At 30.3% G+C, this 27664-nt stretch overlaps 1 protein-coding gene across 2 annotated transcripts; it reads left to right on the top strand.

Moving 5' to 3' along the window:
* Positions 1–675: 675 nt before the first annotated feature.
* LOC114187028 lies at positions 676–2905 on the top strand. 2 transcript variants are annotated; one of them, XM_028075132.1, is made up of 2 exons: positions 676–1205; positions 1293–2905. In XM_028075132.1, exons 1-2 carry the CDS (start codon positions 1165–1167, stop codon positions 2527–2529), a joined length of 1278 nt encoding a protein of 425 aa, XP_027930933.1. In that variant the 5' UTR covers positions 676–1164; the 3' UTR covers positions 2530–2905. The 2 variants fall into 2 exon arrangements, with proteins under 2 accessions (XP_027930933.1, XP_027930932.1); XM_028075131.1 differs by having other exon boundaries at positions 676–2905.
* Positions 2906–27664: the final 24759 nt, after the last annotated feature.

The following is a 27664-nucleotide window of genomic DNA, read 5'->3' as shown; positions in this document are numbered from 1 at the left end:
AATATATAATTTTAGTTTTACTCGGTGAACCCTAGCATATAATAAAATTATCTTATTAGCATTCAATTTCATTTAGGGGTTCAAATATCCATGGTGATTTACTATTGTATTCATACCCAATTGTTGGTTAGTTAGGTAATATATCTTTCTGGAAGGTAATATTTCAACTTTCAATATATTTTTATATCCACTATTTAATTTTTCATTTTTTACTTTTCTACAGATATAAAATTTATTTTTTAATAATTATATTTTCTTTAAAATAAAGTTATCAAGTAATTGAGTAGAGATGTGTAACTCACCGAACAATAAACTAAATAAAACTTACTCATTTTTTAATTTAACCCATCAATGACATCCGTAGGTAGGTGGATGCAATAAGAAACCTTATTTTATCGGAGGGTGATAATTTGATACTAATACTCTCATTTTGATATTTATATAAATTAATATTTTATTTAAATAATAATATTTTATTAAAAAAATTGATATTAAATGATAGTTATTTGGAAACGATGGTGTCAAATAACTTTTTCCTATTTTATTTTATTTTTATCCTTTTATATAATTACTTCATGCCACTGTAGCAAGAACAGAATCAATGGAAGAAAAAGGGTGGTATCCAACCAACCCATTACGTCATCATAATTTTCCCTATTCATTTTCATGCTTTCATCCTTCATTTTTTCACCTACTACCACAACATGTCCATCAAAACAACACACTTCATTACAACACCTTAACTCTTTCTTTCTCTTACACTTTTCTTGCTGCTTTCTGTCTGAATTCTTGGATTCATATGACAAACATCTTCACCCTACAAGAACATCATCTTCCAGTGTATATTTAGAATCAGGTTTTAACAACTCTCTGTTGTTACTCGTTCAACTAGGTTAGAAAACTCTGTTCTAGTTCGGTTTAACCCTTTTTACATGCTTTCTCTCTTGCCGTGATTGGAAGCTTGTTATTGTAATGGAAAAGGTGTTTTGAATTTTGAAAACTCATTCAAAAGAGTAGTGGGAAATTGGATTAAGTACCCTTGTTGTAGGATCATTGATGAACTAAAATATCTATCTAAATTCTGCTTGTGTTATAGTTCATTGTTCTTGAGCCTTTTTCTGGCAAGTTATAGAACAAAGTTTGAAGTGGTACCAGCAGGTTAGAATGAATTCATTTGATCAGAGTCATCAAACTACCAGCTTCAGGTACAATCCAAACTCGAACACAATGAATCATGCAGATGATGATGCTGAGTTCTCAGGGATTCTTGATATCTATGTTCATCATGCTAGGAACATACATAACATATGCATCTATGATAATCAGGATGTGTATGCCAAGTTCTCTCTTACGTACAACCCAGATGACACTCTCTCCACTAGAATCATTAATGGAGGTGGAGAAAACCCAATTTTCAATGAAAACTTGAGGATGAAGATTACCCAGATGGATGCTGTTCTCAAGTGTGAGATTTGGATGTTTAGCAGGTCAAGAAATCATTTGGAAGACCAGCTTTTAGGATTTGCTTTGGTCCAGATTTCGCAAGTTGTTGGCAAAGGAAAGGTGACTGAAGATTATAGTCTTTCCTCCACTGATCTTTTCCATTGTCCTGCTGGAACTGTCCAATTAACAGTGTCTTTGGACACATGTTTTCCGACCAGTTCCAAGGTGAATTCTTTATCACAATCAGCTACTAATTCATCCATATCCTCAGAAGTTGTCTTGCTTGATTCAAAAATCTCTCAAGATATTGCAGACCCAGTTGAGTATTCAAGAATTGAATTTCCAGATGTAGGTGTTATGAAGGACAACCAGAAATTGGTTTCTGAGTACTTCAATTTGGACTCTTACGGTTCTTCTGCGTCAAGGCCTAATTCAGTAGGATTTCTACCATTTCTTCAACTTGGTGATTCTCCTCAAGGTAATGATTATGAAATGACTGTTACAGATTCAGATGAGAATCATGAGTCCATTCCTCCAAACGTGAGCACTCAGAATTCTGTGTTCCCAAGCTCTACTACTACAAGCTTAAGTGATGATAGAAACTCATCTGATTCAGTTGAGGACAAGAGTAACTTGAGGGGTGAGTCAAGAAATTCTTTCAATGTTTCAGTCAAGGTTGAAGGCTATCAGAACTCTGGTGCTAGTCCAGATACTCCAACTTCCAAGAAAGAAAGTGGAGCCAGAGATGATAAGGAATCAAAATTCCCATCAAGCAAGGAGAAAGAGATCAATAGTGAAAGGAATACAGAACCAGCAAGGTTTGGTCAGGTTTTTTCTGCTCCACTGAGGAACATCAATATGGAGGCTGAGCAATCAGTTATGCAGCAGCAAATAGTTGACATGTATATGAGAAGCATGCAACAATTCACAGAGTCTTTGGCAAAAATGAAGATCCCAATGGACCTTGATAAACCTGAAAGTGAAGGCCATGGTGACGTGATTCAAAATCATAACAACAGCAAGTTAGAAATAGATAAGAAAATGGATGGATCACGTGTATTTTATGGTAGCCGAGCTTTTTTCTAGTTATATCTTGAAGCAATGTATGCTTGACAGATAAGTATGACCTTTAAGTAAGGAAGAAAATCTATTTAGAGATCTCAATCAATTCATGAAGAGATTTCAGTATCTTAATATATTAGTTTCTGGTTTTTGACACCCCAAATTCACAGATCAACTTATATCTTGATGCAACAGCCACATGAATAGTTTTCTCATAGGAAGACACGAGATTTTAGTTTATTGTAACATGGGGTACCCCATTTTCTCTAAATTCTTACTTTGAGTTAATCCTGTGTTGTTTAACCACCCCTTTACATTCTTCTATTTCAGTTCATCACTGTACTGCATAAAAGTGATTTCTTTTTCTGTAATGTATTATTCATAGGAATGCTTTTGTCAATTTCCTGTGATATTGAAATGGTGCAGAATCTTGAGATGTGTGGTTTCACCATATAGTAAAAGTTAGCAATTCATTATGAGATGATAGCAGTAGTAAATTTTTAGCTGAAGTGAAATGCAAGAAATCCTCCATTGTCATAACTAATAATGGTTTAGAGTTGAAACTAAGTTCATCATTTTATTTCCTTCATGCATAATTAACATTTTGAGTGAATTGAAAGGCTTTGATAAAAATGTACATTAGTGGTTGATATTAATTAGAACTAAATTGGCACGCATGCATGGTATTCTACATGTCTCAATCTCCTTTCTGTCATGAGGCTGGCATCACCATGCTCAAGTCATATATATAGCTACAAAAATCGTACCTGCTTTTTGAAAGTTTTGTTGGGAAGGGTTTGAACCTTATTTTGCAATGGTTGGTATACCTTGTTAGAGAAAACCTTGTTGTAACCCATAACCAATCTGATAATGGCAGCTATTATTAAGCTCTTTTTTTTTTTTTCTCAGCAAATTCTAGAATTGAACAATTTCAAGTGTTATTTTATCGACAGCCTCAAATACGGGTCCCAAGTGCTTGAGAAATTAGAGCCGAAAACTTATATATTACATTGTAGTTCTGGTGGGTGGTGGTGGGGCAATTTAGGCCAATTTTGTCAACATATTATGCAACAAATCCGAAAGGTGTGAAAGAAATGCATTTGAGGAAAGGATGACCAGAGAAAGGGAACCAATATGAGGAATTCCAAGAGTAAAGTTTCTGGAAAAAGTTATTCTATGACACAGAAGAATACCAAAAATGAAATTGAATGGATTTTCTATATATTAAAGTTAACTTTATATATACAAATTATTCTTTTTATAGGGAAAGTATGATGTCTAAAACTACATCATAAGTCTTTTATTGAAGGAGAAAAGGGACTAAAGATTTATGCAGCTGGACCCTGGTTCCTTGTGGAAAGCATCATCAGTATTACATTTATGCAGTGCGTAATGAGTGGATGATAGTTAACTTCATTAATAGCAGTTTGAAAAAGATTTTGAGTGGATTCAACTTCCTGACCACATATAAGCTACAAACAAATAAACCAAACTGAGATTACCATCAGTTGAAATTGTCATATGAAAAAGTCTACAGTTTATAAATGGCTTGGTGAGGTATAACATTGGACCGATGGGAAGGGAATTCGCATTAAGGTGAGATGAGGCATTGCAAACATCAGAATAGGCTTTTTGAAGGAAAGGACACCGTCGATAACATGAATCCAAAATAGTAGGGATGGCAAACTGGCCAGCCCTGCCTGTTTTGACCCGTCCCGCCTCGCGGATTGACCCAAATTTGTGATGAGTAAAATATTTTTTTTTTGTTGAGTAAAGTAAATTTTTTTTTATTTTTCATAATAATTTATATTCATTTTCCATCGAAATAATACCAATTAGTTTATCTAATCAAAGACAAGAAAAATAACAACGAAGATTATAGCTAAAGTACAATAGCAACATGTAGAGTTGTCAAAACGGGTCACCCGATCCAACCCGGTTCGGCCCACGACAGGTTGGCCACTTAGTGGGTCAACCCAACCCACCTTACTTATTAGCGAGCCAAAAAAATTAGAACCCGACCCGACCCACCACGGGTTGGCTCACTGACTCACTTAACTAAAAAAAAGCATACAATTTTTTTTTTCTTGAATCCCAAGAAAACTAAATTATAATTCCAATTAAAATCTAAATAAACTTCAATACAATCCAAATAAAATCCCAAATTATGTTAAACTCCAAATACAAACCAAAATTACAAAAATATAAACTACTATCTAACATCAAATCATTCTTGTCACTTATCAAACTATAGTATTAGAGTCTTGAATGGATAAATCCACAACATTTTCATCTCTTGAAGCATCTTCTTTATCCCCATCTACAATAAAACAAGAAAAAAGAATGTTAACTAATAATATTAAAAGATTAAGTATTAAATAATTAAATTAATTTTATAGTACTAACAATAATGTTACCTGTTAGTTCAAAACCATGCAACCAATTTTGTGTTAAAATGAGTGTCTCAACATTCTCTAGAAGAATGGAAGAATGATATTTGGTTAGCACACGAGAACTAAGACTAAAGGCAGACTCACTAGTAACGATAGTGATTGAAATGCTAAGCATGTCACAAGCCATCTTAGACAAGTTTGGATAACGATCTCGACGATCCCTCCAATAGCTCAATACATCCAACTTATCAAAAAAATTTGGATCAAGATTACCTTCATCTAAATAAAGATCCAATTCAGACCTTCTAATGTCATTAACATGTTGGCTCAAATAATCAACATATTCCTAAGACAATATGAAAAATATTTAATATGTCATTCATAAGTAAGAAATAAAATAAAGCATGTTGTGTTTAAGGAGAAATTTAAGAATTAAAAAGTCACATCAAATGCATCCATCACTCGCTCATCATTCGTAAAAGAAGAAAGTTGTGGTCGAGGAGAAACTTGAGAACTTGAACTCTTTAACTCCTTTGGATTTAAATTAACCTATTCTTTAGACAACTTATACATATTATCCTTTAAAACATTAATCTTTTCTTCACAAGTAGAAGGATCAATCTTTAAATAACAAAATCAAATTGCTTTAAACTTCATCCATGGATCAAGAATAGCCCCAATAGAAAAAAATATCACAATAATGATCCCAATACTTACTAAACTTGTTCATCATACTCAATGACATATCTTTAATCGTCAAATCATCACTTTTTGCATTTTCCTGCAACAAACATTCAATTTTCCAAACTTGCATGAAGTAACAATTTAAAGTTGGATAAGAAGAACCTGAAATCAAATTAATCATTACATAAAATGGCTTCAAGAACTAACATTTTTCAGCCCTTTTCCACTCATCATTTGATGGACGATGAATATAATTTCTATCACGGATAGCCAAGCTTGCAAAGGCACGCCGATATCTAATTGCATTCTCAAGCATAAGGTAGGTAGAATTCCATCTAGTAGCAACATCCATTCTCAAACCTACTTTGGTATCAATACCCCTCACTTGAATAACACATTCTTTAAATGCAATTTTTCTTGCCTTTGATCCTCTTACATACTTGATACTCTATCTAATCTTATGTAAAGCATCAGAAGCCACCCTTAATCCCTCTTGCACAATAATATTCAAGACATGTGCACTACACCTTACATGAAAGTAATCACCATTACATATCAAACTATTTTGCAAATTCATTTGCTCACATAAAATTTTTTGCAACACCTCATTGGCACTAGCATTGTCTAATATGATAGAAAAAATCTTCCTATCTATTCCCCAATCAAGCAACAAAGCAAAATTTTTTTGTGCCAAATCATGACCAGTATGTGAGGTTCCATTTTACAAAAGGCAATAATCTTACTCTTCAACCTCCAACTCAGATAAAAAAAATGAGCAGTCAAACAAATAAACCCTTCTTGATTTATAAAAGTCCAACAATCAGATGTCAAACAATTTCGGCTATGAGATTTACGCATTGCGAGTTTCACCCTCTCTTTGTGTTCATAAAATTTCTTTGAAATATTAGACACAATTGTATTCCTACTTGGAACTCTTACTTTTGGATTTAGATATACAAGCAATTCTTTAATCCACTTATATTCAACAAAATTATATGGAAGCCCATGTTGAATAATAGCCATTGAAATAAGGTCATCTAGAACTTTTTGGTCAATTTCCCTAGATCTTAATTTCCCAGTATGATCAATTATCATTTTCCCCACGTCATTGTGTTTTAATTTCTTTAGGACCATACACTTTGACAAATGACATAACATTGTTGAGGTCCCTATATTTGAACCACCAGAAACATACTCTGCACCACATGCATTATATTTTGCTTTTTCTTTACCTTCTTTTATTTATGTTTTTGTAAATGATCCTAAACCTTTAAAGTAGTTCCCTTAGGTCTCTTACTTTCTCTATCAAAATTTCTACCCTCATTATCAATCTCTTCTACGATTGGTGGCAAAGAATCATTCATATTATCATTAACATGTTGATCATCTACTATTTCAAAATTCATTTTGTTCTGTAATCACCACAAACATAAACTATATAAACAAATAACCAAAAATGTCAAGTAGCATAACTTTAAAACAATATATAAGGGAGCAATTTTGAGCGTGATTGGTGCAAGGCACTTACAAGATATTCTTCGATGCCACTTATATAACAACTACATAAACCTGCACATTGAAAAAAGAACACATGAAAAATGTGGTGTTTTTGTTTGGTTATTTTTTAATAATAAAAGAAATATAGTTATTATTAATTTGTTTTGTTATTACTTTTTTATTCGTAAGATTTAAAAATTAAAATGTAGTTCAATAAATCAACTTCATAAATATTAGAACATCTCCATCAAAAAGTTGTTTCATAATTTCTACTGTACTCAGATAAGTGGAGAATTAAATTTTAGACCATCGAAGATAATATAAAATAAAAATTCACAAACTATACCATGTTTATGACAAATATAATACTAAAAACAAAATTTTGGAGGGTATTAATAAGTTTGAATATTCTCCACGTAACTTAACAACTTCATCTCATTAAAATATAACCTTTGAGTGTAAGGATTGATTGCAATATTGATAAGCCTGAATTAGTATTTTTGGCCCCAATCACCACATTTTCAATAGTATTTTTTTTTATCATGAAACAGGGGCTACAAAAATTGAAACGAACACACAGACTAGAAACCAATGTGTTAGGAAAAGTTGTTTTGAAAGGGGTGTTAGACAATTAAAAATATTTTTCAGGTTTCAAAATAAATTAGGAAGTGAAAGTGAGGGAGAAAGATGAAAGATAGAAATTAGAAACGTGAAAATGATGAACAAACAAGTAATGTGAAGTCTGGAAGCAGAAGTTTCAAGACGACAATAGCAAATAAAAGATGCAGTGGTGAATTAAAGAGAATAACATTTAAGTTTAATGTTTTATTTTTTTAATATTATATATATATATATATATATATATTAAATTAATATTTGAAATTTATTGGTGGGTTGGTGAGCCAATTCGGCTCATCACGGGTTTAACCTGAATGAGCCGGGTTCTTAGTGGGTTGGGTTCATATTTAACTCGTACTGAAATTTGTAATTTTTTTCAACCCAACCCGGCCTGAACCCGGGATGAGCCGGGTTGGCTCACGGGTTATAACCCATTTTGACAACTCTAGTAACATGTCACCTTACAAGACAGGTACCTAAAAATGCATAAAAAGATATTTCATATTCAAGAACTAAAATCATTATCTTATATACAATTATTATACATAAACATAATAATAATAATAATAATAATAATAATAATAATAATAATAATAATAATAAAAGGAACTTAAAGAAACAAAGTGATGAATGATGTGAGAACTAAAAAAATGAGAACATATAATTTTGTAAGTGGGCCAGCACGCCCCGCCCCACCTTTAGCCCGCACGGGCTACGGGGCGGGCCATTGCGAGCTGGCGTGTTCAACATCCTAGCTCGCCCCGCGTTTTTTTGTACGACTTGCGGGCCAACCCACTTGGTCCGCCCCAAATTGCCATCCCTACAAAATAACATTGAAAGAAAAATCTTTTATAGAAGCATGTAAATTGGAGCTGACATCATTAGACAAACCAAAGGTGTTTCAAAGAGTTAAAGAATGGAAATGTATTTAAATTTTTCTTGACTTCAACTCCTAAGCGATATGCATATGGGACTATTAGGCCTACTGAAACAAGCCCCCAATTACAGGCTTGGGGAACGATACCTCGTTTTTGAAACCACTTTTCCATTCCCATAAATGATGTCAATGTTCAAACCTTATGTCCATTGAGATATTACCGTTACGGTCAATCACCACATTCGAGTTATTGCCTACTTTAGCGCTTGTAGCTTTGTCACTTCTTAAAATGTGTTTTGAAAGGTTGAAGGAGGAAGGTGTACTTAAATTGGCCTTGGCTTCAACTCCTAAGCAATGTGGGACTAGTGAGAGTATCAAAATAGTGAATCGCGATGTCAAGACGAGTACAAGAATTTGAATATATTTAGGTCTTAATAATATACTCGAGGCCGATTTAGAATAAGAAAATCTAATTTTGTTTTGTCCTTCTTGACAAGATCCATTACTCCACTACCCCTAAATAAAAGGTAGATTTCTATTGTTTCTAAGTCTATAAATATAACTGTACACCAAGAGAAACATGGAATGCTTCTAGCCAAAGCTTCTTAGTATCTTTGGCAAAAGAACATTTTGACTCATACCGTGGACCATAACCCACGAACATAGGGTTAAGTCTTTGTGCTATAGTGGTCATTCGACCCCAATTAAATAAGTCTTCATGCTAAATAGCTCTCATGCTAGAGTAGTCAATTGACCACCAATTAAATAAGCCTTTGTGCTAAACAACCTCTTTGTTAACTGGCCTATCGGTCTACGTCCCAATTTATTCACATCCTAGTCCTCTGAATAAATATTTCTTGGACCCTTAACTCCTCTGTAATTCGAGTATCTTTAGGCTTTTCATCTTGAAAGCTTGAGTCTAGGATGTTGTGGTCCATTTGAGATAGCAAGTATCATCCTTAAGGGTGAGGTTGGACATATTTGGAATTCCTTATTTTGTTTCATCGTGCTTGACAAAACTCACTACCACTAAATAAGAGAGTAAATTTCAATACTTTCTAGGTCCATAAATATACCTCCGTACCATTATATAGGAGAGATACATGTTCACTAGTGCAAATTATTAAGTTTGTGAATTTAAGTTTGTTCAGAAGAAATCTGTTGTTGACTAACATACTTATAAATATAGTTTTACATTTGTTACTTTTCTAACAGACTTAAATTAGAGTTTTTACATTTGTTGCTTTTCTAACAAACTTTAAATAGTGTTATTTTTACATCTATTACTTTTCTAGCAGACTTAAATTAGTATTTTTGCATATATTACTTTTCTAACAGATTTTTTAAAAAATGTTTTATCCTACCCAAAAATATGATTCACTTACGCTTCCACTTGTTGAACCCTTTTCATTTTCTAGCCTTTTCACTACAAACATAGAGGAACAGTAATAATCTATAACATGGTACTCCAAAGCAGAAGGAAGGACAAGTTGTATTTGACAATTATGAAAAAATTTGGCATAATTAAATTTTAAGTCCTTGATAAAATTATAAAATTATAGTTATAAAATTTTAAAATTCTAAAGTTCTAAAGTTCTAAAGTTCTAAAATTCCAAAGTTCCAAAGTTCTAAAATTCTACAATTATAAATTTATAAAATCATAAAATTATAAAAATTTAATAGAGACTTATCAATTAAAAGTTTTAAAATTTATTAGAAACTTAAAACTTAAATAAGAAAAAAAAGTCCAAACTGGCACTTGTCATAGTACAAGCAAAAAGAAAATAGTGAAGATAGTAGTCAAACAAATATTGAAATGTAGTCCAAACTGTTACTTGTCATGAAATTTTATTTGGTATTTTAATTTGAAATGTATATAATTATAATTTCTTTCGAAATATTTGATATTGAACATATAAGAACACCCATATTTTAATATTAAATATTTTATAATATTATGTTTTCTTTACCTTAATTTTTTATTACTTTATTAAAAAATAATTAATTAATATTGGCATAGTAAGAAAATAGGTATGGATACGAGTACGAGTATATATCCATTACCTAATGGGTGTGGGGACATGACAAAAATATGATACATTTTGTGTTTAGGTATGAGAATGTGGATGAATTTTTTCTTTGGAATGGATATGAGATAGTGAAACCCGTCTTTGCCCCATCTTATTACCATCCCTAAACATAAATGTTTATTTAAGTCCACTAGTTGAATATTTGAAATTGTGTGGGATGATGTTCAACTATTTGATTTTTTTAATGAAACTTTCATAATGCATGAGATATAATTGTGTACAATCAATGATTTCCTTGCCTATAACAATTTGTCAAGGTACAGTGTCAATAGTCATAAAACATTCTATATGTGAAGAAAACATTACATCTCATTAACTAAAACAATAAAGGAAGAGAATATATCTTTAGCATTAGAGATTTTTCCAATTTAATAATCCATATCGGAGGTTGAAAAAAGCATTTAATGGATAACAAAAGAATGTTGATGCACCAATTTCATTGACTAACCTTAAAATTTATGAAAAAGTTAATAAAATACATCGTGTTTTGGGGAAAACAGCGAAGAAGTCATTTTTGACAAAGAAACCGGTCTTTTTTTATCTTCCATATTGGTCAAATTTAGAGGTTAGACACTACATAGATGTAATGCATGTAGAGAAAAATGTGTATGATAACTTGATTGACACACTTCTTAACATTTAAGGAAGGACAAAGGATAGGGTAGATGCTCATTTGGATTTCATTGAAAAGAAGATACAAGAAGATTTGACACCAAAGAAGGTTGGTAAGCGTAGTTTCCCCAACATGATACATTTCCAAAGAGAAAATAAATTTTTGTGAATGTCTAAAGAGTGTCAAGGTACCAGAAGGATACTCTTCAAATATTAACAACATAGTTTTAGTACATGACTTGAAGCTAGTTGGCATGAAGTCTCATGATTGTCATATCTTAGTGCAACTATTCATGAAATTTTTCTCAAAAATGCTAAACAAATTATAACTCATTTGTGTTCATTCTTCTCTTCAATTTGTAGTAAAGTCATTGATCCTCTGAAGTTAGATGAACTTCAACACAAGATTGTTATTATCTTGTGCCAATTGGAGATGTTTTTCCCCCTTTCGTTTTGACATCATGATACATTTACTAGTTCATTTTGTAGAAGAAATTAGATTTAGTGGGCTAGTGTACTTAAGATGAATGTATCATATTGACGTTATATGAAATTTTTGAAAGGGTATGTGAATGGAGTATTTGAGTTTATTGATGGATTACCAACAACCAAAATTCTATTAGTAATTTGAGTTTACTGACAAATTTCACGATCCATTAGTAATTATTGATGACCTCAAATTCATTGAAATTTTCTAATGGAATAGACCATCAGATGCATTATCAACAAAAATATCCATTGGTAATACAAATTCTAATTTATATCAATAGATCTTATTGACTGATTGGTTTACGACATAAATATTCTTAAATTTCAAATTTATGGTTTATCGATGGATTTATTTCCATCAATAAAAATATTTCAGTAGTTACAAAAATTCTTGTAGTGATGGTTCAAACAGAAAGACAATAGTGAAGATAGTAGTCAAGAAATGACAAAGGATAGGCCTCCTATGAAATTTGTTTGGTACATTCCAATTGTACCTAGGCTTCAATATTTTTCTTGAGAAGCCAAAAAATGCTAAAAATCATAGATGAACCAAAGATGAGAGAGGATATGATAGACTAGTTCATCATCTAATTGATTCTATGCAATTGAAAAACATTGATGCTTTAGTTCCTATGTCAACAAATGATGTATAAATAATGGCACAAACATATCAATCTTTCTTAGCGTAGCTTAGACACCTGGTTGGTCTTATTTTTGACCTCTTAGTGCACACTTTTATAGCTTACATTAATTTATTTTTAAGTATTCATTCTTTGTAGTTCAGACATACTTAACTTGTTTTCTATGTAAGAACAATATTCACAAACAAAGCCCTAAACCCATAAACAAACGATTTGTATCTTGGACACTCCTATAAGTGCATTAGTAGAGGTTGTTAGCACCATACGTTCACACTCAATAGAATTTTTGTGGGATGCTCTTAAATTTGGTTGGAATAATGGCCTTCCATTGTGCATACACATGTCATATGTGTTACAATTTGTGATGGAGAACGAAAAACTGAATATCATAATTATTCAGTTATGGATGATGTGAGTCTCTAAACCATTTTGTAATATTAATTATTGTATATAGTTAAATGCTTATGTTATATAAATTATTTGATTTTAGGTATATGTTTGGAATGACTTAGAATGGGGGATTAGGTGATGTGTACAAATTCATGGACACCCAACTCCTTCATGTAGTAGGCAATGTGAAACCCAAAATCCAAACATACATCACCAACTAATGAATAAGGGCAACAAATATATCTCACACCTTATATTAATGAGTAAGTGTAGTTTGTTGTCTTCTAATTATAATCCATCATTTTCAATATTAATGATAATTATTTTCAATGTAGACATGTGATTTCCCTTATTGATTACAGTAGTTTATGCACATATCTGAAATAAATAGTTGATTGGTAAGAACATCAAATTTATGTACTTTCATTTTTATATAAGCAAATCCTAACTAGTATCATTTTCTCGATGCATATACTGGATATAACATGTTGAAGGGCAAATCGACTAGAAGATCACACAAGCTAACATGGTTGTTACTCAAAATTAACTATTTTCGTCCGATTATATAACATAACATGTGTAAGGAATACTTGGCAAAATATTTTATAACTTTGTTTAGCAAAGTAGCTAGATAACTTGTTATTTTCTTTTTATATGTAAATACACATTCTTACAACTGTAAAGTCGATTATATACATGTAATTGTTCACTATTTTGGTCATGGTTATTTCTGGATGTGTTTTTACTTTTGTTTGTGGTTGTTTTTTGTCAAAATCGTTTAATTTAGTGCAGAATAACTAAAATAAAACAAATATTAAAAAATAATCCGAAAGAACTATGATTAAGTACAATATTGTAATTTATCATAGGTTATGATTCTTACAATAATCATACCTTATACATCATCATAGACTACGATTATGATTCCTAACAAAACTACGGTCTATGTGAGTCTATAGTCTAATTAAAATATTTGAATACTAATACACTATGTTTTCTGAGAAAACCATAGTCTCTTAGTATTCTAATAAACTATGATTTCTATTAAGAACCATAGTATATATTTCATGGTATATATATATATATATATATATATATATGTTATATGATATTATAATCTTAATATACTACGTGTTTGGAAAAGCTATAGTCTATTAGAAGTCAAATAGACTACAGACTATGAATCGTAGTCTTTGGTAAAGTATAGAGTACGGTTAGAAAATATAATCTAAAATGGTTGTCTTAGATACAGCATAATAAACTCTGTTTTCTAAACCGTAACTTAAAACTTAAAATAACCGTAATGGAAGACATTCGCTACAGTAGTGAGATATACTGATTAAGACATTAAATTTAATTAATTAATAAATATTAATAAATACATCATAATAACAAATAGTAATAGGACCGTTCAGTTAAAAATCATAATGACTTTAGTAATTAATTTTAATGCAGTAATTAATACTTTAAGAAATTTAATAATTATATAACAATACAGTTATAACATTTATATATATATATATATATATATATATATATATATATATATATATATATATATATATATATATTGTCAAATTATTATTATAATTCTCAAATTTTTTATTTTTCTTAACATTTGTTTCATTATTAAATAAATTCATATAAATTCACATAACAATGCACGTTTAATTGAATTCCATTCACCACACGTATTACTTTTATTGAATATTATTTTACCATTGAATCTTATTCAGATAATCATTGATTTTATATTTCGATTAACAGCAGGTCCAGGTTCTTTAAAGAAAAAGTCTCAATTTTTTTTACTACTAATCTATGATACACAGATACGATACATCTATCGAATACGACACGTATCTGACACGTCGATACGTTTATTTTTAAAATAATAGGATATGATACGTGATAGATATATGATATGTGATATATGAATATTAAAAAATGTACAATAATTCTTACAAACAAAAAAAAAATGATTGTTAATGTGTGAATCCAAATTTCCTAATTAGAGACCAATTATTTTGGTAGCCAAAACTTGGTAGCTAATATTAGTGACCAATTTAAAAATTAATTCATAATTGAAACTATTTTAATTATCAATTTAGAGACCAATTATAATTTTTTTGTGAACTATTTTAGTTCTCAATTGGGTCACTATATAGTGATTAATTATTTTTTCACTAAAATATGTCACTATTCAAAAAATTTATTGTATTGTACTACGACTTTATAAATTAGATACTTTATTGATAAGGTATCGGTATCAGACACGATACGTGTCGGACACGGATACGTGACCCAAGTTGAAGTATTGGTGCATCATAGCTACTAATATTTATTTATTAAATTAATTATAAAATTACGCTTAAGAAAAAAAAGTTTTAAAATCTTTCTTCAACTAATATATTTTTTTAAATTAATTATAAAAATTACGCTTAAGAAAATTGAGACCTCAAAAAAAATGTATTACTAATATAGCTTTATTAAATTAATTATAAATTTATGTTTGAGAATAACATTTAATTAATTATTATTAATGTCTGTTAATTTTTATTGGTATTAAAAATGATAATTAATGAGTTAAAATCTTTATTTACTAAATTATAATTTTTATTTACGAATGCAAGAATGATTATTTTTTTTTGTTGTCTTATAATCTATCTGAATTTAATTTTCTTCTTTTATCTTCTTATCTTTATATGACATGTCTTGTCTTTCATTACTTCTTTGTCTTCAAAGAGTTATTTTTTTAAGGTTTTGACATATTACATTCCTTGATTCCTATATTCTATGTGTACCAATTTTTTCATCCTCATTTCTGGTTAATATATTTTTTCTTTGTATTTGTGTTGCTGTTGTTTCTACTTTGTTTTGGTTGTATTAGAATTTGAAAAGCATTTCTTTTTCCTAGTTTTATTTTTGGATACTTTTTGATTTACAAGTTTCAAGAATTTTTTGCATATATCTCGACAAGAAACTCTAATTTTTCTACAAAACTATTAATTAGATTATGGTTTAATCTTTTGGTGGATAATAGATTAGTTGAAGCATAATTCAAAGTTGAATTTTTTGTATAAAGATAATTAAAATTTAGGGAAAAAAACACTTATTATCGAGTTGAGAAGAACAATATTTTTTTAAACTTATTTTGATTATTAATCTTAAAATAAATTCTACAGGTTTGTGAAAAAAATTGAAACGAGAGGGAAAAAGAAACTTGAAACTTAAAGATACTATTAAGTCTACTATCAAGTACTTTCTTGATAACCAAAATTAGGTTTTATTTTTTTAACTCATTCGTGTTATATAATTATATTTAGTAATGTTTTATATATTATAATTATTTATTTCAAATAAAAAATATATAGATATTTAAACTAGAAAATTTGAATCAACCTATTAAAAACTCAAAAGAAGAGAAGAATTAAGACTTTAATTGTATAAGAAAAAGAAGTTATGAATAAATTTATAAAAATAGATAAAAAAAATGAATTAGAAAATATTAGTAAGTTAACAATGTATCAAAAAAGATTAAATGCATTAATCTTATGATCTATTAAGAAATAAATGTTAAATAAAATTAATTATGACAATATAATAAATAATTTTGAATAAAAAAAATTAAAAATAAATCTTAAATAAATGATCTATTTTTTAAGTTTGATTTAGAAACCAAACTCTTTAGCTTCCGTGAACATGTGTATCGGTTTTTTTACACACCTACGTGAGACTCAACAGTAAATGACTATCAGTGCATACACTTTCTCTTTGAAAAATAAAATTGCAGTTCGAATTGAATTTGAGATAAATTACTGCACTAAAAATACTTCAAATATAATTAACCAGTCAAGCGTTACTTTGATATAATTAAACAGAACATAAAACACTTACACATTAAAAAAAAAAGAATAATAATCAACACTGTTCACTTAATTATGTTAAGTATATTTACAACATAATTCTTTATTAAGATTAAATTACTATAAATTTCAATAAATTGTCTGAAATCCAACGTAAAATTATAACTTTTCTCCTACAAAACTGACCAAACCGTAAATTCTTCTTTTTGTCTGCATCAAAGAGACTCACTTGAAAACCCTTTTTTTGCCACTCTCTTTCTATCCATGAAACCACCTTCATAAGCCCCTGATTTAGTTCTGAACACGGTTTAGAGAAGCACTTCCATTACCACCACACTATAAATCCCCCCTCATACCAAGCTTTTAACCATCCCATTTGAACCTTTTCACAAACATTTGGTGTTCTTGTTTTGTTTCACAAACTCACCAATGACTCCACCTGCAAGAAAGCCAAGCCATGGCTCAAAAAAGAAGTCAAGGTCCACCTCTCCAATGGAAGAATCCCCTGAGTCTTGTGTGAATGTGTACACCTTTAACGTGGCTCCCAACAGTGATATCATGGAGTGTATCTCTGACATTGCTAGCAGGGAGCAGGTTAGTGTTACTGTGATGAGTGCGAGTGGGAAAATCAACAAGGTGAGTCTCCAATCTTCAAGCAATGGTGAACCCGATGTGATGCTCCATGGACCACTCACCTTGGTCTCCCTCACAGGCTCTTACTTATACAAGAATGAGTACACCCTTCACCCTGGAGCCACCCCTCCCCTCCCCTTGTCCTTTGGGATCAACCTCTCCACCATGGGAGGCAATGTCTTTTGCGGCGTTGTTGGTGGTAGACTCATTGCTGGTGACAATGTTAAGCTCACAGTCTCCACCTATACCAACCCTAACATTTTGAAGTACTCTGCTGAAACTCATGAAAACGGTCATAATCATAATCATCATAATGAAAATCACAAGAATAAAAATTCTGGTAATGAGCAATGATTAATTAATTAATATATATATTTTTCTTTTATTTTTCTCTTCTTATCACATCGTACGTATATCCTATAAGCCTGTTAATTTTATTTTTTCTTTAGGTGTATCTAAAGTGTTGATTAAACTTTTTGATGTAGATACAAAAAGTTTATCGGTACTTGATATATATCTAGAAAGAAAATAAAATTGATAGATTTATCACATGTATGATGTAATAAGAAGAAAAAAAAAGCAACAATTGCATAATAGGTGAACATAAAGTCAAATATATGTGTATTGTTGTTCTTACTAGTATAAGAGAAGTAGTTTGATGGAGTTCAACCTAATAAGAAGGCATAAGAAGTGTGTTATAACACACTTCACCACCTTGTGTTTTTTTTTTTTTTCTTTTAGTGAAAAGTTAAGGAAGTATGCTTGTTTAAATTTATCTATTTTTAATGAATCTCTTGTTTAATTGGTGGATGTATTTTCTTCATCAATTTATTTTTTGTTCATTTAATTTTTTTTATCAAAATTGTTAATAAAGATGATTTGATTTATTGATGTAATTAACATAATCACAATCTCAATTTTTATAAAAGCTCATTGATTCGTTTCAAGAAATTTAATAAAAAGGACTAAATTATATCAGTTTTTTAAAAATTGGGACTAAATTGAAACTTAAAAAAATGGAGGACCAATTTAAAACTTTTGAACAAAAATAGGGAAAAAAAAATAATTAAACCTAAATTTTATTGATGACAATAATTTAAATTATAGGAAAACCTTAATTCAAAATTTTCTTTCTTTTATAATATAATTTTTTTATCACTATTAGTTATTTATATTTTTTACATTTTTAATCTTTTATCTCAATTAATTAACTAATTCATTCAAATTTATTGTTAAAAATAATTTTAATTATTGAAAATATTTATTTTAATTTTTTTATAGAATAAAATTTTACTACTACTAATTAATTAATAAGGTTAAAATTTATTCATAAAAATAATTTTACTTATAAAAAAATATTTAATTTAAATTTTCTTTCTTTTATAATATAATATTTTTATTATTGTCAATTATTGATAGTTTATTATTATTTTAATTTTTTTAATTAATTAATTAATTTAATTTTAAGGTTAAAATACCTTTTTGGTCCCACTTTTCGTCAAAGTTTTTCAAATAAGTCTTAATTTTGGTTTTATGTTCAAATAGGTCCCAATTTTCGTCAATTTTGTTCAATTGGGTCTTTTTTTGCTAACATCGTTTAAATCATTAACGGTCATGAACAGTGACTGCCACGTGTCACTTCGTGGTTTTTTTGAATCTTTTTTATTTTTATTTTTGTTTTTTTATAGTTTTTTTGAAATTTTTTTAATGTACACATGTCAACCCAGTAGCGTATCATGTGTCACTTTGTGGTTTTTTTGAATTTTTTTAAATTTTTTTTAAATATCCACATGTCAACCTAGTAGCGTATCACATGTCAAAGTCAATGTTCTATATTCAATTTGGTTCCTATATTTGTTATTTTTGTTCAATTAGATCCCTATATATTAAAATTCACATCATTATAACTTTGATATAAAAATTAAATTTGGTTTTAATTTGGAGAGGGACCAAATTGGTTAATGTTAACAAAAATTGGGACCTAATTGAACAAAAATAACAAATATAGGGACCAAATTGAATATAGAACATTAACTTTGACACGTGGCACGCTATAGGGTTGACACGTGGATATTTTAAAAAAATATAAAAAATATTTAAAAAAATAAAATAAAAATTCAAAAAAACCACGAAGTGACACGTGGTAGGCTATTGGATTGACACATGTACATTTAAAAAAAATTTAAAAAAAATTTAAAAAAAATTTAAAAAAAATTTTAAAAACAAATAAAAATAAAAAAATTCAAAAAAACCAATGAGTTACACGTGGCAGTCACTGTTCATGGCCGTTAATAATTTAAATGATGTTAGCGAAAAAGGATCCAATTGAACAAAATTGACGAAAATTGGGACCTATTTGAATACAAAACCAAAATTAGGACTTATTTGAAAATCCTTGACAAAAATTGGGACCAAAAAGGTATTTTAACCTAATTTTAATTAAGTAAATTAATTTTAATGATAGATAAATGTTTATACCAAATTCACTCTTAGTTATTAATTTTTTATTTTGTGTTAATTAATTAATTTATTAATTCTTTTAAATCTTTTTATTAAAAATAATTTTAGTTATAAAAAAATTATTTTATTTTATTTTTTATTTTTTAATATAAATTTTTATTACTATTAATTACTAATATTTTATTATCTTTTAACTTTTATTTTAATTAATTAATTAATTAATTTAAATTTTATTCATTAAAATAATTTTGGTTCTTGAAAAACATTTGTTTCAAATTTTCTTTCTTTTATAATATAAGATTTGTATCTATTAATTATTAATACTTTATTATTATTTTGTAATTAATTACTTAATTCATTTAAATTTTATTGATAAAAATAATTTTAATTATAGATAAATTTTTATTCAAATTTTTTATAGTATAAGATTTTATCACTCTTAGTACTAATTTTTTTTGTTGCTCTTTTAATTTTTGTGTTAATTCATAATTTAATTATTTTTAATAAAATAATTTTAGTTATAGAGACATTTGCTTTAAATATTCTTTTTTTATAATGTAAGATTTTTGTTTCTATTAATTATTACACACTTATTTTTATTTTTATCTCTCTTCTTATCTATGTCTCTAGAGATGGCAAATAAATCTATCTTGGTGGGTATTGTTTGAATCCGTTCCTGTTTTTTGACGGAGAATCTCCGCATTGACTGGGCATGGGGAATCTCCGACCATTTTCAATTGGGTATGGGGATGTATATATCCCTGCCATAATACCCGTGCCGCCATATCTTCGTTATCGTTTAAATTGTTACAATTAATTAAATAACCCTATATATATATATATATGTTTTTATTTCTTCTAATTATTTGGTTTGTCATGAAACTCATTCACATCTTCAATATATTTTCTTATCTTATCATAACGTTTATGTAATTATGTTAAAATGATGTATGTCAATTAAAAAAAAATTATGTCTCACATTTGAATATTTCTATTATTTTTTAATATTTTTATTTATTGTATATTTTCCTTTTACATGAAAATTTTAATACTCTCAATTTAAGTGTTTAATAGCATAAGCATTTCATTTACTAGGTAATATAAAATAAAATTCTTTACTTATTATTATTAATTTTTGTTTTATTTGAAGAACTGTTTTGTTTCGCTAAAACAATTTTCGTTATTTCTCAACCATTGAGTATATATGTTGATATTTGAAAATTTTTCTTAGATCTCTAAGGTATTTTTCATCTTATCATACCCTTAATTATACATTTGTTTTTCTTTGTGCGATTTCTTTCAATAGTCTCTTAAATTATTTCAAAGACACACATATGTTAATTTTTTAATATTTTTATTTGTTGTTTATTTTCATCATGTAGAATATTATTTGATATATTTTATCTAATTATTTTTTATTTTCTAACTCATTATCAATCATACTGTAATTTTTCATATAATTGTATAAATAACTTTTATTTATTACAATATAAAAATTTAATGTAATCGCCATGAATATTTTTTTATCACCATCTAACATATATTGAAGTTCAAAAGATAGAAGATCTATGTCAAAATTTTATTATTATGTTTATTATTTGTTCTTTGCGTCATTTTGACTAAGTGGTGTATTATAACTTTTATTAGTGTATAAAAAAGAGATTCATTAGGATTTAAAAAATTGAAGTAAACAAACATTAAAAATATATTTTAATTTGAATATTTGTTTTCCCTTTATATTTTCTTAAAAATATTTTTAAATTTTATCAGCTAGGTTTCATTAATGTTTACAAATTTAATAAATATTTTTTTCTCATGAAATTTTGTTTGGTATTCTAATATAAGATTAATGTAAACAATTATAATTAATTTCAAAGCATTTGATATCGAAGAAACAACCATCCTCCTAATATTGAATATTTGATAATATTATGTTTTCTTTACCGTAATTTTTTTTATTTTATAAAAATTAATTAAAATTAATATTGAAGTAGTAAGAAAATGGGTACGGGTATGGGTACGAGATTATACCCGTTACCCAGTGGGGATAGGGATGAGACAAAAGTTTGATACCCATTGGGTTTGGGTATGGGGATATGGATTATTATTTTCTACGGGGATGGGTATGGGAGCGAAACCCGTTCCCGCCTCACCCTGTTGTCATCCCTATACGTCTCTAATAAATCATATTTCCAAGATATCATAATTAGTTTTAAATGGTGTCATAAAATATCTAATTTATAATATGTTTAAAAATATATTAAAAATCCTAATTTGGTCAAATTAAAATGTTGGCCCAATGGAAAAATTGATGAACCTTGAAAAACCTTAGTTGTCTACTCCTTTCCCAAACCTTACGTTGTCACTTAAATGAAAACTTGCGGCAACTATTCTTTGTGTATCCCACGATCATTGGCGACGACATCGACCTATACCAGAGGCCTTCCTAACGTTGATGTAGCATTGCTACATTGCTACTTCTCTCATTCGTGCAAGAACCAGAAACACACTGGTCCCCCATGCACGCCTCCTTCATCCATGCGATTAAGTCATTGTAGGTCTCCTTCACACTGTGGTAGTCGTTGCAGGCCACCATGCTTCCTTGGGTTGCGGTGGTTCCTTCCCACCTCGCTTGCTACTTCTGAGACATCTTCTCCTCCATTTGAAACTATGTTGTCGGCAATCGCTTAATCTGTTTCTTTTGTTTCTCCCGTCTTCTCTTCTTTGACGCATGATATTACTGACAAATTATGCCCTTCAGTAATTACCGACAGAAATATCATTCGGTAATTACTACCTATCGTTAGGTAATAATTATATATATATATATATATATATATATATATATATATATATATATATATATATATATATATATTACTATCTATCGTTAACCTAAGACTTCAATTATCTCTTATGGCCACCCATTCAAGATCACCTTCCATGCGAAAAACAAGACAAATAGGAGTGTTTTAATTTTTTAGAATTACCTCTTAAGACTTAATTCTCCATACACTATTTATTAAAATTAAATTGAATTTGTTGAGAGATGACTTTGGATCTGATAACTTAATTTTATTTTTATCCAATCGACAATCAAGAAGCTCTCATTAACTTGTATTAGACATTCTACTCTTTTAGTTTGACTAAAAACAACACTATATTTAGTAGCATGTTTCAAAAGTGGGAAATATATCTTCTCCAACTTGTAAAGTATATTTAAGTTTATCACTATATTTGTAACATTAGGTCTTCTAAGTTAAATTAGACTAGAGGTAATAGTGCAAAAATCACTTTTTTGTAACGACTTTTTATACCGATTATAATCCACTTGCTATAATAAGTAATGCAGTGGCAAATTGTAAACAAGATAACACATTTTACATTAGTTGTAGTTATAACTAGTATAAAAAGTGGGTATGGTGGCATTTTTGTAATAAAGAAGAAAATTTTATATACTAGTTCTAGTATAACCCGTATAGAAAGTGGGCGTATAGACATTTTTATAATAAAGAAGAAAACTTTCTATATCGATTCTAGTTACAAACAATATAGAAAGTAGATTTTATTTTATATTATTTATAAAAACACTAACAAATGTTTCTTAAAGCGTTCTCTCTCGTTTAGGGTTTCTTCTTGCATGCAGGTCAGAACAGTCGCTCCTCATTGCATCTCGGTCAGGTCATCGCTTAGATTTTGAACGTCACCGGAGCCGATGACATCATCTTCTTCCCATCGTGAAGAGAGGCAGTGGTGCTCCTCCATTCTTCCTCATCGATGCCACCATAATGCAACTAGGGGCTTTCGAACTGCTGCCTTTGATCTCCTATGAGTGTTTAAGGTAGCAGGATTGGTTGAGATGCTCATGTGTGAGTCGAAGTGGTAGCATCTACGGTGATTAACGGAGAAACTTCCGATGACAAAGACAAGAGGAGTGGTGCTAATTCCAGTTGTAAAACCTTGTAAATTCTTTTTTCCTAAATAATCCTAAATTTCCAAGCCTTTTGTTTTCAAAAAGAGAAGCAGAAACCCTTTATTCCTTTCTCTTAACTCCATCTCCTTTATCTCCATATTTGAACCTCTATTCCTCATGCTTTGTTTGTTTGTTTGTTTGTTTATAGAATTGAGATCGTAGAATCGTTCCTCACAACAAAGCCATTGATTCATACTGATTAGTTTCTTGTTTGGGGTTGAGGTTGAACTTTCACGAGTTCGAAGGTGCCTTGGAGGTTCTTAGAGTTCAAGTCTATCTTCAAAGGTGAGGGAAGTTAAACCTTACTTTTTGCATGATGATTTTGTTTGAATGTCTAGTTCTGTATTGATGTTGTGCTTAGTAGCTCAAAATGATCGGTTGATGTTGTTCTTTGTGGGTGTTAGATGAAAAATCCATAATTTCATGTTTAGGTATGTATGGGTTAGAAAAATTTTGGGGTTTTGTTCAATGCATGTGATTTAAGATAAATTTAATGGACATTGAGTTTGTAACGAGGAATTAGAAATGTTTCTAACTTAAATAAGGCTTAAAATGGGTTTTAGGTTCATTTGACGCTGTCAAATTGCAAAATTCGAGTTTCTGCATTATGAAGACTTGTTAGACGATCCCAATATCTCGCTGGGCAAGTTGGGCTTTCTAACTTTAAGTCATCAAGGAAAATTTTGAATTCTTGCTTCATTAACTGACAGATCGAGCTGAAATTTTTACAGTAGGTCCTAGACACATGATGCTTTGTTTATATCTATGTGATCTTTGTTTGAAAGTGTATAGTGAAAGTAGTTTTTTTTCTTGTAATGTTCCCGTAGATTAGGTTGTTGGCAACTTTGACCTTTGTCATTTGTTTAGTGCATAACTTTTTCTATAGGTACCCAATTGGATTGATTCTTTTTGCATTGAATTCTTGATTCAATTATCTTTCATTTGAATGTTAGAACATAATTTTTGGAGTTTTGTATAAGTTGCAGTTTTATTTTTTAAAGCCGCCAACCAATTTGCATATGCGTTGTTAAGTTATTGTGTAAATTACTTTGGGGTTTTGCGAATGTGTGGGGATGATATGAACTTTTGCAATACAATGATGTATGAAATTGTGAATTGAGAAGGATTAATGTATTTTAATGGGAAAATCCTTTTAAAGTATGTGTGCTTTGGTATACATTGATGTAGAGACTTAGAATTTGGGAAGTTTATCCTTACCAAAACCGACGTCAGCGCAAATAGTTGCCAACATCTGCAACCATCACCGTTAGTGCCGCTATTAGAGATGTCCCCGATAGTGGCACAATAGATGGTGGTGATGTGGGCCAAGGTGGTGAGTTGGGTGGTGAAAAATAGGATGGTGTTGCTGAGTTTGATTTGGATAAGGTGGCTGGAGATGAAGGTCAGTCACAAAAAGGAACTCAGCTACATGGTTGTGTTCAGGGTGAATGTGAGTTAGATAAGGTGGGAGAGGCTGAACCTCAACCTGTTGAACCTGAACCTTTGCAACCTGAAGCTGATGGGGAAGATAAAGTTGGTTTAGATAATCTTGGTACAACTGAAGGATTAGTTGAGGGTGGTGATAGATTTGCTCATGTGGAGAGTTGGAGTGATTCTGGACTTGATGGAAGTATTGATGAGAGTGTTCATTGTCATCATGATGAAGGATTAATAGATGTCTTAATTGATTCGGATATAGAGCACGAACCTCATAAATGGCAGGGTAGTGTACATGTTGAGGTGGGAAGCATTGGAGAGGAATTGGGTGGCCCATCTACGACTAACATGGGTTATGATACAACAAGTGAGGAGAGTGACATCCCGCATGTGATAGAAGATAGAGGGTTGTCAGATGATGAGTGACATTCAGAGGAATTGGACAGTGATCAACCTATTCATAAAGGTGATCTTGATGAAACAGATAAGGGTGAAAAGGGTTATGGGAAATTTGAAACATTTTTAATGCCCAAATCCAAGAGTGAATATAAGTGGGAGGTTGGTACATATTTCGTTGAGAAGCCAGAATTTGTGGAAGCCATTAGAACCTATGCTTTGGAAAATGGGAGATGTCTCAAAATTTTGAAAAGTGATAAAAGAAGAATTAGAGTTAAATGTGTTGGTGCAAATGGAAAATGTTCGTGGTATGCATACTGTGGGTATATGAAATTAGTGAACACGTGGCAATTGAGGAAAATCAGAGAATTTAATATTCATTTAATTAATTCTAAATGGCTAAGTAAGATATTGGAGAAGACAGTTAGATCTAATCCAAATACCAAGGTTGTGGACATTCGAGAAAAGGTTAGCAATAAGTATAACATAGGTATTTCTAGGTGTATGGCTTATAGGGTAAAGGCAATGGCCGTAGAGAATGTTGATGGGTCATTTGCAGAACAATACAAGAGGTTGTATGATTATGCACATGAACTTCTTAGAACTAATACAGTCAAACTAAAGGTCCATGAGAATGAAGGTTAACCTATCTTTCAAAGGTTTTATGCATGTTTCAAAGCATGCAAAGACAGTTTCATGTCGTGCAGGCCCATTATTGGACTAGATGGATGCTTTTTAAAAGGGGAGTATGGAGGAGAGTTATTAACTGCTGTTGGAAGAGACAAAAATGATCAAATGTTACCTATTGCTTATGTTGTGGTGGAGGTCGAAAATAAGGATTCTTAGACCTGGTTTTTGGAGTTCCTTACTGAGGACATTGGTGGGACACAATTATGTACAAGATGTACTTGGATTTTAGACCAACCAAAGGTACAATCACATGTTCAGTAATCTGTTATATCTAAATTTATAAATAATTTCCCTACTAACATTTATTTTGTGTCATTCAAACGTCAGGAGTTGTTACTAGCTATACAACATCTACTCCCTGGAGTAGATCAAAGATTTTGTGTTAGGCACCTTTACGCCAATTTCAGGAAAAAAATTCCAAGTAAAAATTTGAACATCAAAGATGTGAACAAAGATGCCTTTAAATACTTGCTGGCAATTCTACCAAGGTATGTTTTGAACACTATCATTGTTTGTACTTTTGGTTAACACCTAGGATAGTAATCATGTAATTATTGTGGAGCAGGTTTTGGTCATGCTTTAGATTCACAACCATTACCCAATGTGACACATTGGTTAACAACATTTCTGAAGCATTTAACAGTGTTCTAGTGAAATCTAGGGGCAGGCCAATAATTACAATGTTGGAGGAAATAAGGCTATACATGATGCATATATGGGCTAAAAACAGAAAGAAAGTTGCATCATATGAAGGGAACATCTATCCCAAAATCCTGACAAGATATCGCTTAGAAACACAGTTGATAAGGCACTGGATTCCTAGGTAAATTTCCTTGTGCTATAGTTCCATTTTCATTGTACAAACAAGTTCTATATAACTACTTATATGATGTTCTTCCAAAACTTTGCAGTTGGTCATCAGATAAAATTTTTGAAGTGAGGCATGCATCACATGTTGGGGACAAGTTTGTGGTGAACATGCAAGAAGTGGAGCATCACTGGGATACCATGCTGTCATGCCTTAGCAACCATGAGGTTTCTAAACATAAATAGAGAAGATTTCATCTCCAATTGGTATAAGAAGTCCACGTATAAAGAGACATATGCATCCATCATATACCCAATCAATGGCCAAAAGGTGTGGGAGGTTACACCCTATCCAGATACTTTGCCTCCTCCCAAAAGAGCATTGCCAGGTAGACTAAAAAAGAAGAGAAGATTGCAAGAATGGGAGCTAAGAAAAGATGAGACACAAATGAGCAAAGCAGGGTTACGCAAGAGGTGTCATATATGTAGGGAACTTGGCCATAACAGGAGACATTGCCCCCAGGCACCATCACAACAACCAACCCCTGCACCTCAACCTTCTACTCAGTCATCCTAGCCACCATCACAACAACCAACCAATGCACCTTT

The sequence above is a fragment of the Vigna unguiculata genome, chromosome 6, assembly GCF_004118075.2.
Source record: "Vigna unguiculata cultivar IT97K-499-35 chromosome 6, ASM411807v1, whole genome shotgun sequence".
Classification (NCBI taxonomy): Eukaryota; Viridiplantae; Streptophyta; class Magnoliopsida; order Fabales; family Fabaceae; genus Vigna; species Vigna unguiculata.
This window is presented reverse-complemented; position numbering and strand designations above follow the sequence as displayed.

Bases quoted from the DNA above. Each gene is read 5' to 3' on its own strand.
- LOC114187028 (XM_028075131.1), top strand. From the start codon at position 1,165: ATGAATTCATTTGATCAGAGTCATCAAACTACCAGCTTCAGGTACAAT.